General features: G+C 37.5%; 1 protein-coding gene and 1 non-coding gene across 2 annotated transcripts; one reads left to right on the top strand and one right to left on the bottom strand.

The window, feature by feature from the left end:
• Positions 1-456: 456 nt before the first annotated feature.
• On the top strand, positions 457-14,231 carry LOC139958978 (tolloid-like protein 2). Its single transcript, XM_071956446.1, has 9 exons — positions 457-1,563; positions 3,497-3,596; positions 4,809-5,024; positions 5,830-6,037; positions 7,005-7,171; positions 7,858-7,908; positions 10,831-10,997; positions 11,941-12,124; positions 12,686-14,231. The coding sequence occupies exons 1-9, from the start codon at positions 1,477-1,479 to the stop codon at positions 13,066-13,068; spliced, it is 1,563 nt and encodes a 520-aa protein (XP_071812547.1). The 5' UTR covers positions 457-1,476; the 3' UTR covers positions 13,069-14,231.
• On the bottom strand, positions 9,675-9,747 carry Trnac-aca (transfer RNA cysteine (anticodon ACA)). Its single transcript has one exon. It is a non-coding gene; the product is annotated as a tRNA-Cys (tRNA).
• Positions 14,232-14,711: the final 480 nt, after the last annotated feature.

Genomic DNA, 14,711 nt, shown 5'->3' with positions numbered 1-14,711 from the left:
GGTTTTTTGCGCTAAAAGTCTTAAGAGACTTGGCTTTAACAAACCTTCTACCGATTGAAATGAGTTTCTAGACTTTGAAAACTCTACTGGGAAGGGTAAGCGTACTTACGTTTTCAAGGGGGAGAAATAAATGGACCTGTCATTCTTTCACATTCTGTCGATTATCTCTCTCAACTGCCATGCTTCATTTCATTGATCTACTTTTGAGTGCGTTCTAGTTTAACGTATCTACTTTCCGACAAGATTTAACAATCAATTTCAGCTGCGATATTTAATAAGCGGAAGACATAGATCAATTAAGATTACTAAGGCATTTAGAAAGCTCCCCCCCCCCCTATTAACCGGAACACCATATGATCGTTTGACAAGGCTCGCAAATGACAAAGTTGGTCAGGAAACGCTGCTTTCTGAACGGTCTCAAATTTGTTAGTGAAAGGAAGTGTGTGTTGGTAATCAAAATGAATAATACCACATGGCTGGCAGAGAGGGGACAGGCCTGCTATCGTAAAAAAATAATGGTTTGACAGGCTATATAGCGACAGATAAAGCCTACAACAGCTATACTACACCACGAGACACTGTCTTATGGACTCAACCAATTGTTAAACTTTTCAAGTTCACACGTACATGAACTATAAAGTGGAGTGGGGTATCGCGCATTGCCTGCTGACATTGGCGTAGGATTAACAGGTCACCAACCAACATCAACTCTTAGTCTGTAAATAGCTGTTGAAGAATCGGGAACATTCTTTTGTTGCTGCTTTCTCTAGTTCGTAATTGACTTTAAAGCAACGGATGGTAATTCACCTAAAACGTGTCATATTTGTTATAATAATTTGTGTATCCTTTTGTGGTTCTCGTCTGGTGTCTTCTCTGAAATAAATACTGTGTTATCAATCCATTTTTTTTGGTCTCTTCCCGCTAGAGGAATAACATGTTGACATTACTTTCTGAGAGGGGAACGTCAAAGTGAGTGGTTAAAAGGTCGAGTCCCAGGAGGGAACATTAGCCATAGATAGAGCGGTACATACTTGTGGATTGACTTGTACTAAATGAAAGTCAACTGTCTTTTCTCAGACACGCGAGTACTTACCTGTTGTAAGTGGAGTGATTTTATCATCACAAGTGGATATCAAAACTGGAGGATCCATCTTAATCATAAAAAACCTAAAAAAACTGACATAAAGTGACTAATTCGGTACAGTTACATGTCGGTCTTCTACCACGTATATGTATGATTTACATTAAAAGCATAATGCTGCAAGTGTAACCTTGCCTTACAAAACATCAAAAGTTGTGTTTCTGTTACGAGGGTAAAAGGTCGCTATGTTACCCTGCCGATAAATGTTGAAATTATTTATGAGCGAGCGGGACCTTTTGTTGTCAGGAATTTTCATATTCGGAGTGTTTCATATACAGTAAACTGGATACACCACCGCCATACATAAATTTTATTCAACTATATAGTATTACACAATGGAGGTTTATTTTCAGCTATCTATATTATACGTGTCTATGTCTGTAGCGATATGTAGTTTACTTCCTCTGAATCACCAATTACAGGTAAGATAATATCTATTGATACTTTGAACTTTCACCCCCCCCCCCTTTTCTTTGTCTCCGAACATTGAACACAACTGGGTTTTCAAGTTGGGAGATTACACGCCGTTTCTTGATTTACTTAGCTATATGAACCTTTAATGTGTTAACATGGTCACTTGTGAGAGTTTCTTTCTTCCACGATATAACAAACTTATCATACCACGTCATTTATAATTCAGAATAATTGGGTTATCGATCGAGACGGGGATATCGATCACGATTTTAGGAGTGTTAGGAGTGTTAGCTCGGTGGTTAACGCCGGTGCTTTCCAATCAAAAGGTCCCGAGTTCGAGTCACTCCAAGATTAATGTATGTCGTCAAGTTACAGAGTTGTTGACAATTGACAATTCAAAATCACGGACGTTAAATATGAATGTAAGAGACTGACTTCGGTCAGCTTGTGGCTTTGATAAGCCAATGATGGCTTCTTCGCGAGTTCCTGCTTGCAGGAGGATCCAAAATACATACATACATACCCTTTGTTCAGTTTTTCATTAATCAGCCAAATGATAAGGATAACCGATGCACTCTCCCGTTTCCGGGCCTCGTTTGAAAAACAATACAATTACAACTCTCTCCTTGACAATGTCATACTGACTCGAAATCAATTTGCGTTATTCCGATCAATATTATTGAGAATATGATATTTTGGTAGGCTCCGTTTTGAGAATATTAAACTTTTTTCTGGGGAGGGGGGGGGCATTCCTGTGTTCAGTGGACTTTTAATATTCTCCGATCTGTCAATGTCACATCCACTTGTCATCAGGGCAATCTTAATGTAAACAATGTTACCTATATAGGAAACTGTTCATTGCAATTCAATGCTCTTTTGATTCGAGGATGTTTGGTTTGGCATTCAATGTTATTCATCTACAGGAGAGCACAATTGGTTAATTACAACCACATTTCTGCAGAAAGACTTTCCGCTAGCAGCATTATAAATTTCACCAGTTTGGTTCTATCAATTGACCAGGGACTGCCACAAGGTCCTTGTGATGTGCTTTATAGGCAGCTATAAGTGTGAATTATATAAATCATAACTACATCATTGTGATTACACATTGGTCGATGTTACAAAATACATCCTACATACGGTACGGTATAAGCCTATAGTACTATACGGTCATTGGCACTTGTATATATGCCATACCTTCAGCCCAGCATTATTCTCAATAGATTAATTAAAATGTTCATAGCATCAAAAAACAAAACCGTCTAGAATTCACTACAGACAAAAAACCTGGTAATAATTATAGCTTGATATATGTTATGAGAAACTTAATGATCTCTACAAACCGTGCGGTAGCCTATACAGATCTACAGACCAAGCATATATATTCTACAGCCTACACGAGTAGTTCACATGGCAAAGCATTCCAATTGTCTCAATATTTGCTTTGCCAGCGTTTTGTTAATATACTCAAAGCCAAAGACCAAACGCAAAATTAATCATGCTTTCACTAATGTTTATTTTATCTTCTTTTTTCTTTCTTTATATTTGTATTAATAATTAAAGATATATATTTGTCAGTAATACCACTGTAAAATATGAAAAAGTTTGAAGACATACGTTTGCGAATTCTCTTATTTCAAAAACATCATTCAGAAATGACAACATCTAACAGGATACAATTCTCGGTGCTAATTTATATATATATATATATATATATATATAGGCCTATATATATATAGGCCTATATATATATAGGCCTATATATATATAGGCCTATATATATATATATATATATATATATATATATATGAACTTCTGATGTCATTAATAAATTAATGATTTAACGACCTCATCCGGAGGTGATCGTAATTTGGAAACTGCCTGTAACTTATCTGTTATGCATGATTTACTAGCTTCTGTGTAATATATATTTCTTTTCAGGAGACGACTCGCAACAGACGAGACACGAATCCGTCATGGAGGTATACGCAATATCAAATCAACGCTCTCAAGAAGGATATAGGAACATATGACCTCAATTGTAAGACTTGTACAAGTTTCTCTCAATTCATGAGACCGCTCCTTAAAACAGAAAAAAAATGACTCGTGGTTTACAAAAACTTCAGAGATATTGAACCATGGCAAGATACACTTCGTATATGTATGTACAATTTCCTTTCCTAAGAAAGCGTTACATTCCTAGAACACTCCAACCCCCTTCCCTCATGACTTTTACTTATTCTCTTGTTGTCCCTTCCCATTTTGTCCAACCTGAGGCCTCTCCAAATGACAGAAGTGATTCTTAAAGGGGCTAGTGGCTGGTGTAGTGGCTCATATTGTTAAGGGAGTTTGTGTCATTGATAGCAGTTATAAGGAAGAATGTTTAGAAGCAGAATATTCTAGCAATGTCGTAATCGAATCACCCTAAGACTGTTGACTTGTTATATATATACTTATATACAAATTAAACCTTTGCGGGACGATTGTTCATCCATGCACGAAATTTGGGCATCACCCTTGATACAAATTTAACCCTTAAGTTAAGAAACATATCTCAAATATCGTTCAATCATGTCGTGTATACCTCAGAAATATAACATCTATAATGCACTATCTGTCTCGTGAACTAAGTGAACGTTTCGTTCATGCTTTTGTGCCATACATCTTGTATCGACTTCTGTAACGCCATGTTAATTGGACCTCCAAAAACCTATACAAATCGTCTGCAAAAAAGTTCAAAACTGGACTGCTAAAACTGCTAGTTTAGCAATCAAAATGCGCCCACGGTAGCCCACCCCCCCCCCCCTTCTTAGATGTTGCAGTGGTTACCAATTGAAGCAAGAATACAATTCAAATTATTAAATGGCTCCATCTACAGTTTCTAACCAAAATATCTGTGTGAAATTGTATCCATTTAGCAATTCAAATGCCATACCCGTCAATCTAATTTTGTTACCTACTTGTTCCTCAAACTGTTGGTCTGTCTTACTTATAGTAAGCATGCTTTTTGTATCTCTGGTCCAAAGTCATGGAATGCCCTTCCCATTTATCTATCACTGTTATTTGTTATCATCACTGTTTATGGCTGAGCTAAAAACGTACCTCTTCACGAGGTATTTTTTGCTGATTTGTTTTTGTTTCTGTTGTTATCTGTACTGAGGCGCCTTTTGGCCAATTTTTGCTTATAATTGGCGCCTTATTATAAGTGTTTGGTATCATTGTTTGGTATTATGATTGTATCTCTTCAACACAGTTTGCCAAGGAAACCCATTCACGGGTATACAATGCCCTGAAGAGAGCAAATGTGCCAGCTGGGATGAAATCTGTGACGGCAGACAGAAATGTGCTTTAGACTATAGAGTCAACTGCCTGCTTCAATCAAGATTATCTTTCGGTGCCATCGATGAAAGAGTATGCGATGGGGATGAAAATGAACGATGGTGTGGCTGGAAGTTGCAAGCGCCTCAAAGTAGGTCCAACCATAAAAAACGCATGAATTTAGCTAGCAATTTTAATGGAGTTGATATGTCATAGCCCATCAAAAAAAAACCTTCAAGTCCATCAAAGAGGGAAGCTTCGAGTGGTATCAATTATCTTCAGATTTCAAGGTAATAAACTTTTGGAAATGTGCTAAATGTCTGGAATGCGACCTTATAAGGCTGATATAGTCAATTTCTCGGTTAAGGCATAAATGGTAATCCATTGTTTGTGTCGCTGCTGTTAACTGCCCCCCCCCCCTCCTCCAAACAACCTCCACCACACCCACGAGAAATATTCTGTTAAGCTCATGCGATCGAATTAGCATCCCCACGGATGACATGCTAACCCCACTAATCCCGAATAGGTGGAGGAAGAAATGTAAATATCTCATGAGAGCGTTTTAAGAATTCACTTTGGCCATTGAGGTTACATGTTCGTGGTGGCTAAACAGAGCCAATTTACTTGCATTTGGTAATCTTAGTTCGTTACTTATGCCACTTTTCTCTTCAAAATGGCTGTATTCAGTTGATTTCTAGGGGGATGGTACGATACAATTTTATAAAAAAAAATCTTCGTTAAGGATCATTTACAGAAACGACGTCTATTATTTTGTCCGTGTGACGCAAAATTCTCGTCATTACTTTACTATATCCGTTGCCACGTTATAAAATTAAACTGCCTGTCTATTTATTTTAAATTTATCCTCTTTTCGTTTCATATACACCAGTTTTTCATATACATATGTGGAAATATATATTTCCTGTGATTAATATCGCCATTTTGAATTGCAACAGGATGTGGGAGAGATTACGTAATCAAGGAAGGCCATGCGAGTACGAGGTCTATCCGAATTTATTCTCCAAACTGGCCAAAGAGATATACCGATGATCGATTTTGCTACTGGACTGTCCAGGCTCCTGAAGGTCATCGTATGGGAGTTAAAATCAAGAAATTTAAAACAGAGAGGAATTTTGACTTCGTTTCAATTGGAAACGGTCTCAGGTTGGTACTCGAAGGAGATTATATATTACTTCTTGAGTAACACATGTCGACGAAAACAAGTTTTATCGTGCATGTCTTGAAACGTAAAGCAATTTTTTTCCTATCTTTTTTCTGTGCCTTCTACAACAGGTTTTTGTGAATGTTAATGTCGAAGTATAATGCGATGAGAGTAACATTTGATATGCTAACATGAAAATATAACATATCAACAACAACCTTGACATGCTAATGTAAAATAGTAACATACTGAACTTTTTCGTAGTATGTTTAGTATACATTATTGAATTTTAAAGCGAATGGCACTGTCCATGAACTCCGATAGGTTCATACCAAAATTCAACGGTTGCTCAGATTCAATCAAACTGTTGGTTTTCATTTTCTTTCTTGGCATGGCGATATTGTGTTGTAACATGCATGCTGAGGTGTTATTTCTGATATAATGAAAATTGAAACATGAAATGTTGCAATATTGATATTGGCATGGTGATGTTATTAGTAACATGCTGATGTTTTTATCACGATCTGACCTTTTTACCCAACACTGGTTTACAGCAGTTATGTAAACCAGATGGCGTTACGTAGCTTAGATCTTCACACTTACATTAAAAGAACGTCACCTGTGCCCCCTCATTACAGCTCTACCCAAAGACCTTTATTGTTGATAACTAATTACTCAATGTTAAGTTCAGTTGGTAGCTTCCCATGTATAAATATATATATATATATATATATAGACTATATATATATATAGACTATATATATACTATATATATAATATATAGACTATATATAGAGACTTTATAGACAGACTGTATATATACAGACTATATAAAGACTATATATATAGACTTTATATATATATATATATATACAGACTATATATATATATACAGACTATATATATATATACAGACTATATATATATAGACTATATAAATACTTATAAATTTGTGTTAATAATCCGTAGATACGACGCGGAGGAAACCGTTATTGTATTCAAACACAGTGGAAAGCAAAAGCCCTCTCAAAAGAAGTTCAACACCAAGGGCAACCAACTTTGGATTTCATTTCGATCGGACGACTGGGAAAACGATAAAGGTTTCTACATCGAAGTAGCAGATACACTAAGATATGGTTAGTAGAAAGTATACCAATTATCCATTTGTTCTGTCTTCTCAGTTTGATGTATTACGAGCTGAATGTAATTTCAATTACAGATATGTATTGATTCTTCCCCGGATTTTGGGGGTGTTTCACTAATGTATTCACATAACAACAACAATTACTTACCTCACGAAGAGATGAGACAGATATCATAAACGTGGTGGGTCCAAAAGTTTTTTTTTTGCCGTCTCAACTTATCTAGTTTACAGAGACATAGCAAGGTATTCCCGATTGGGGAGGGGAAGGGGTGGATATGTTGCTATTGGTTGTATTGTATAGTTGGCCCGCGAACAAGGCATAGCCGTCGCGGGGTCCGACAGTTTCTTTTCACGCACAACAAACATCTCAGCCAGCAAGAGATATTATCCTAACGATTTCTTTAGAATGAGTATATAGGCCTTTCCTTGTTCTTCTTCCCACGCATATGTAATGGAATCCCTTCTGTGTTTGACATTTTGTTTTAGTGAATACTATTTTAAAAGTTACGTTAAGCAATTTACGACTTGGACACTTTACCAAAACTATAATAGATCATTTATAACTTTTCTAAATTTCCGAATACATCACAGTATATAGATTTGCAATACATTGATATTTTTCTCTTCTTAACTATACTTCTTTCGTATCTGTGAAGTTGTCGTCTTTTATTTCGATAGATGCTGGCGTAGTTGGACGAAATCCATTCCGAGCGAACAAACCAAACAAAGGTTAGTAATTGACCCTTCCAACTTACGGGTCGTCTGGGGTGGGTGGGTGGGTGGGTGGGTCAAAGGGGATACAGTGTTAAACACACTACCGATTTTGACAGATTAGGGAGATGGAAAGTGAATGATTTGAGAGGAAACAAGTAAGAGGAGAGTAAAGTAGATAACGGGGTTTGGTCCGGTACAAACACCATGAACGATTACCTTCTTTCCCCCGCCCTTCTACCCCCCCCCCTCTACCCCTCCCACTCTTCACCGCCATAAAGTTCTACGACTTATAGCTTTACCAGTTGCAGTGTATGACAAAGAATAACAAAGTGACAGAGATTCTTACATATAAGGTACAAAATAGACGTAGCTACCAAATAAAAGGAACTTGTTGTAGGTCTTCGAATTATATGTATTTTTTTATTTTTTTAAGCAAAGTTACTTATTGAACTTTTCTCGAGATTTTGAATGTGCGTTTTGTCATGAAACAAAACGATTACTTCGCTCGGAAAATGCACTTTAGTGGTAAGTGACGCTCAATGTTGCTATCAAAATCTGCTGTAATTAAATTAGCATCACATCGCCCTTCTGGAAGGCACTGATGCGGTACGGTCAACGCGTTCCAGATCATATACGAAAATACACGTATACATTGTAAGACCACTAGGCCTAAGCTATACTTTACTATATTGTGAATGTCAAATATACCTCTTGGGATTGACAATCGCTTCCTCAAACTTTTTTTTTTTTAAAAGTGGTCCAAACACTATCGTGCCAGATACGTGAATCTATAAGAAATGGATTATTTTGATATAGTTATCGAAATTTTGTTTAGGTCAAGTAATAGCAAATAATAAGCTTTCCGTTATAGGCTCAAGAATCATTAACGACGTGAAACTCTGCACCAACAACAGTCAATGGAAGGTTTGTTGACGTCACTCCAAACATATATATGCTTTTAATTGCACCTGGAAGGGAAGTGGTATTACCTTTAAGGATGCATTATAACAAAATGTGCGTATCGACTACGCAGGAATTACATTGCCTGATGGGTAAGCTTAACATTAACTAAAGTAACAGTTTCCAGATGTCTTATGTTATATGCTTCATGCTGTGGACATACTACCAAATGGGTCCATGCATGTTATCAATGTACCGAAATGAGGTTAACGTGAAGGTTGCCTTGTCGAAATGATCTAAAGTCCCAAGGTATTCAATATTCCCTCCCCTCCACCTCACCCCACCCCCACAAAATCTACCCGAAGAGCTTTCTCGTGAACTGTTTCTAACCCTCAGTTTAGTTGGCTTACAATTATATGATCGATTTGCCACCATATCAACAATTCTGCGGTGATATACAGTATGGTCAGCGGATTTTCGACAGTCAATGATTGTGGTAAAGACGAAGTGTTTATATAGACCGAAGCTGACTTCCCCAACTACTTCCTATTAGACCACAATGATGAGTTTCCTTATCAGAATAAAGTACTATTTTCTGCCAAACGTTTGATCACTTTTCGATAAGGTCTATCAACTGACCAATTCACATCCAGTCATACCATAACCGTATTCAAAGTTTCTATGTAAAGGTTGCATGATATATATATATATATATATATATATATATATATATATATATATATATATATATATATATATATATATATATATATATATATATACATATACATATACATATATATATATATATATATATATATATATATATGTAGATGAAAATCGTAATGAGTTTGAAAATCAAGAACAGTGAATAAACTTCCAGCCTCCACCGGGATTCGAACCCGGGCCTTCCGCTTTGTACGCGGACACCCTAACCAACTAGGCTATGGACGCTGATTGTATGTCCAGAGGTTCGAAACCGGTAAGGTCGGTCGTAATTCCACTGTAGGCGTTTGTCACCTGTATTGAACAATAATAGTTCTGTTTTTGGTGACATATTTTGCCTTACTAAAGAGATCTAACATCATGCTAACCAATTCGAAATCATTTGTGATATATAAAGGTCTAGACCTTTGAGGCGGTCCAAAATCAGGACCGAAGCCACGGAGGGGGGGGGGGGCATTTAATCGACCCCTCCTACCCCCCAAAAAAGTTTCATACTTTCTTTCAAATGGTTAACATTTGATAACACACGCGAGCAAAGTCATAGTTACACTTGTGATACAAAAATTAAATGCAGCATATTAAGTAAAAAAAAATTCAGCGACTTTTACCATTTCTTTTATTTTGGTAGACCATTATAAACGCAAACAAGAACGTTAAGCGAAAAAGATTTTTTTGCCGGACCTTTCAGTTTTCTCCGACCAAAGAATGTTCGAAAACTCCGTTAAAAACGCTAAATTGACCACGCGGCATTTAATAGTTGGTGTATACGTATCGCGCAATCACTAATTAATAAGTAGGGTATCCGTACATAGCCTAAGGCCTACACGTGTATCTTGCCGTTGCACGTATCGGAACATATCGAGCACCAAAAGATAGTTACCTGAATTCACTGGTAGCACGTCTAATATACGAATCCATGCCATATGTCAAGTGTCTCTAGCGATATACACGAAAAACATCCTTTCTTCTCTCTGATAACAATCTCCAAGTAGTGGAAGTTATTGGTACGTAGGGCCTACAGTGTTCTACAGCTGAAATTTCTGTCCAACAAAACACACCTGTGTCCGCTGAATTGTTTACATACAAAACTTTAATTTGCTTCATTCCTTGCAAAAATGGCTTGTTCCTGGAGAAAGTGAAGCGCCTCACCGTTGTATTGTTTAAAGGGAACCTCTCAATAGTGAAATTGAGGATTTGATCAGCTATGGTATGCATCGGTTTGTGTGTGCTTATAATGAAAGACATAATACCTCTTTAGCATTGATTTTGTGCCTGTAAAGTTTCCTATCTAGTTTGTGTTTTCTCTTTTAGATTGCGGTGAGGATATAACGTTGGAAGCCAATCAAGATTACAGATTAACATCACCTGGCTATCCTGAACCATACGATGATAATGTTATATGTCTTTGGGTCATAAGAATGCCCCCTGGAAGAAGAATGGGAATTTATTTCGAAGTATTTGATTTAGAAGATCAACTGGTATGTAGTAGGACCTAATCATCAAATCTATTGCTCGTATTTACATAAGTACCTATAGAACTGTATAAAACCATCTGTTTGTATACGGTCGGTGCCACCTGTCTCCGACGAGGCTCGGGCCATAATGAAGGACCATTGAAACTACCAGATACAAAATGACAACCCCCACTCCCCCCCCCCCCCCCAGAAAAACCCCATCTCCGTTGCCGTTGAAGCTGGCCACCGGCAGTATAGGTCTGCGCAAAGTCTAATATTGAAATGAAGCGTGCATGCCAATATAAACCGAACGGAGTCCCATGTAGTAGGCTATTCGTAGTGGGATGCGTGGGAGTACCATATTCGAGTGTCTATAGAGCTGCCAATTAAGTATCAAACCATAGTTTGCCTTGAGTAAATGCGGACTGGCATATTTGGGGGCCCATTTCTATTGCTGCACCTGGGCCCTAGTGTTCCTTGCTAAGCCACTGGGTTTTTTTTTCTGAGCCTATATTACATAGTCAATGATCTATATACACAAATAAATGTGAGGGAATCCCTAAAACTGGACTATATTGTAACGCGGAACAATATGGGTGTAAGGGGGGCCCATGATTCACCTTACCGATTGTATGTGCCGTAGCCTACTATGTGCTGCTCACAGCGCCAGCGTAACACTTATTCATAATTTCATAACACTTAGTTCTACGCCACTATCATAAGTACATAAATAGGCACTAGTATAGCCCTGAGTAGAGGGACTCGTACCTGGACTAGGACCGAACATGAATTTACTTGACTTGTATATACAGCTCTGTCATATTGTAGGCCTGTTTATACTTTGTGTTTCATTTGATCCCTTTATAACTTTATTCATTAACTATGGATGCTTTCCCCGCCCCCCCCCCTTGTTTTTATTGTATTTGCCAATCTATCGGACGTTCCCTTACATTTTAATCTCTTCTAGGATTACCTCAGTGTTGGAAACGGTGACAATCCGCAAATCAGGCCATTACTCTATAAACACAGCGGCAGAACGGGCCCAGCAAATCTGACATCAAATGAGAATGTCGTCTGGGTTAAATTTGTCGCGAGTCTTGCAATTGCGAGAAATGGATTTGTTATCAAGTTTAAAGATTTACCATACGGAGGTGAGTGACCGGATATCCATAGAGGGTTTTGGTCAAACAGTTAAAGGAGAAATTTAGGAACAACAAGGTGAAGTTGTAATGCACTCCGTTAAGAAATCAAACGCTGTTAGTTCAGGTTGTATTTTATAACAATTTCAAGTTTTTCTTTGTTTTGAGAAAGTACAATTTAAACAGCTGCATGGTGATAATTGGTCAAAGCGACTGGACTATGAAGTTTAATACACAGACCATTGGGTCAGTTTCCATGGGAAAATATGAGACTTAAATGCTTCAAATGATATGTTTATAATTAGTTGAACGACAAATGGTTATGAATGTCGTACAGGAATCCTTGGTTGTCTATATAAAATTAAAAGAACATGCTTTGATTGAGTTATTAGAATAAGTAGAACAATGTACCAACATTAACATATAACTAGGCCTACACCGAGGAGCCCCCCCCCCCCCCCCCCATGTTCAACTTAACATTAAATGAGCATTCCGGAGGATAAAGCATATTTTAAAGGTGAAATATCTCGAAAACCGGAACTTTCTATTGAAATTTTTCATTTAACCTCGCAGATTGTGGGACGGAAGATGTCACGATAAAAACGCTTCCTCGTGGTCACACGATGACTATATCCACACCAGATTACCCGGCAAATTATCAAAACTTCCTCAACTGCGTCTATCGGTTTCAAGTAGATGAAGATCGACGAGTATTCGTGCGGTTACTCGATTTTGCATCCGAAAGAGGGTACGATAATTTCGGTTTAGGCAATGGATTTGAGGCCAACGAGGAGACCGCTGTACTGTGGGATCATTCCGATCGTAGACTCCCTGACACCACCGAGTATCAAAGTGATGGACCCGTCTTTTGGGTTTCTTTCCGTTCCGACATGGTAGGGACAGATCGGGGATTCTTGCTGGAAGTTTATGATGTCCCAGCTGCAGCAGCTAGATGAAAACTTATATAAACGAACCGGGTAACAATCCAGGGGGGAAAGAGATTAGCAACAAAATGATATTTGTCTTAGTTTATGATACTTTCGTGAATGGATGATTGAAAAAAGGATTGGAATTAAGTGCCTTGTTTGAATCATTCTATTTAAATGGATTATTTATACATGTACTGAGAACTTGAGCGTAAATTTCGTTTTGGGGGCAGGAGGGACATGTGTTTCATTTTGTGTATTTATTTATATATACATATAGGCAACTGCATAGCGTGTCATATGTGTTTCATTGTAGGTAGGCTCTCAATAGGTAGGGTGGGACTGGTTTGTCAATTTCACTGGTGGAAGAAAAATTCATTGACATAAATTCATTCTTGAACGTACTTTGTATCTACACTGCACATATAACAATGAACTTACCAATAGCGATCATGAGCTTTATAGGCCAAAGGCAGGGACTAAACCTGTTTTATAGCCAGTCCTACCTTAAAGTATATAGCACAATATGGCGCTGATATTTATCTAGAGAGGAAACATTGGTCTAAATAAGGAGAAGAAATATTTTGATATAACCCTAAATACGTGTATCTAAGTTCCATTGCATGCAGAAGAAATGTTCATTCATTTTAGAATGGAAGTTTTCAAAAAAAAATATTTTTTTATTGTTTTTCATTCATTTTATAGACTTCGTATACTTATGTAATTCAAGTTGAACATTGGCCTAAGCTTATTTAATTGTCACACAGACCAGAGCAGCTGAGTGTTGGTAGACTTATTTCGTATATAGGTTCAAGCGTAAGGGCAAAGAAGGTGTTTATTAGTGTTGCAGATATTAGTTATGCTTACATAGGCAGGAAAATATGTTTATTGTTGCAATCCATCAACTCGGTTTCGACGCATCATTCTCTTTTACTTGTAACATTATGCACGGTAACCACAATATTCACATAATTTCAGATAAGTATTAATGTTTACTGATCGAAATTTAGTATCGACAGCACTCTGCAATGTTCATTACAACATCCCAAATTTGTCAACAACACCATGTAGAATCGTTATTTTCTGCATGGTATCATACAATAATAATGTATCATAATAATATAATATAAAGCATCCACAATAATATTGTTGCATATACGATTACATGGTAAAATGATACATTATATTAACAATTCTATTGTTATGTTGTTTTATTAATATTACCAGTGGCGTAGGAAGGTACTTTTGAGTGGGGGGCTGAAGACTGATGGCCGGCCTGGGGGAGGGGTTTAGAGGAGGGGTTTTCCAGGTGGCCTCAGATGCAATTTGGTGCAATATAGCACACTTCAACACCCAATCCATTTTGTAAACTTAATTTTGTATTTTCACCTGGCCTTAGATGCAATTTGGTGCTCCAAATGAGATTTTTTTTTCTCATTTGGAAATGAAAAAGGGGTTTTCTGACTTGCGAAGCGGGGGGGGGGGGCGGAATGATACTTCCGCCCCTCCACATTATTCACTACGCCCTTGAATATTACGATAGTGCGGTAGTAATGTTAACTAGCATGTGAATATGCTGGACACGAATCTAATACCAGTGTCGTAACAAGGTACAGACTCGAGTCAATAAGGTTTCCATAGGAAAAAAAGACTCATAGAGCTTTAGGAAGTTA

The sequence above is a fragment of the Apostichopus japonicus genome, chromosome 18 (genome assembly GCF_037975245.1).
Source record: "Apostichopus japonicus isolate 1M-3 chromosome 18, ASM3797524v1, whole genome shotgun sequence".
Taxonomy (NCBI): Eukaryota; Metazoa; Echinodermata; class Holothuroidea; order Aspidochirotida; family Stichopodidae; genus Apostichopus; species Apostichopus japonicus.
Note: the sequence above shows the minus strand (reverse complement) of the source record. Positions and strands in the feature narration are given on the sequence as shown.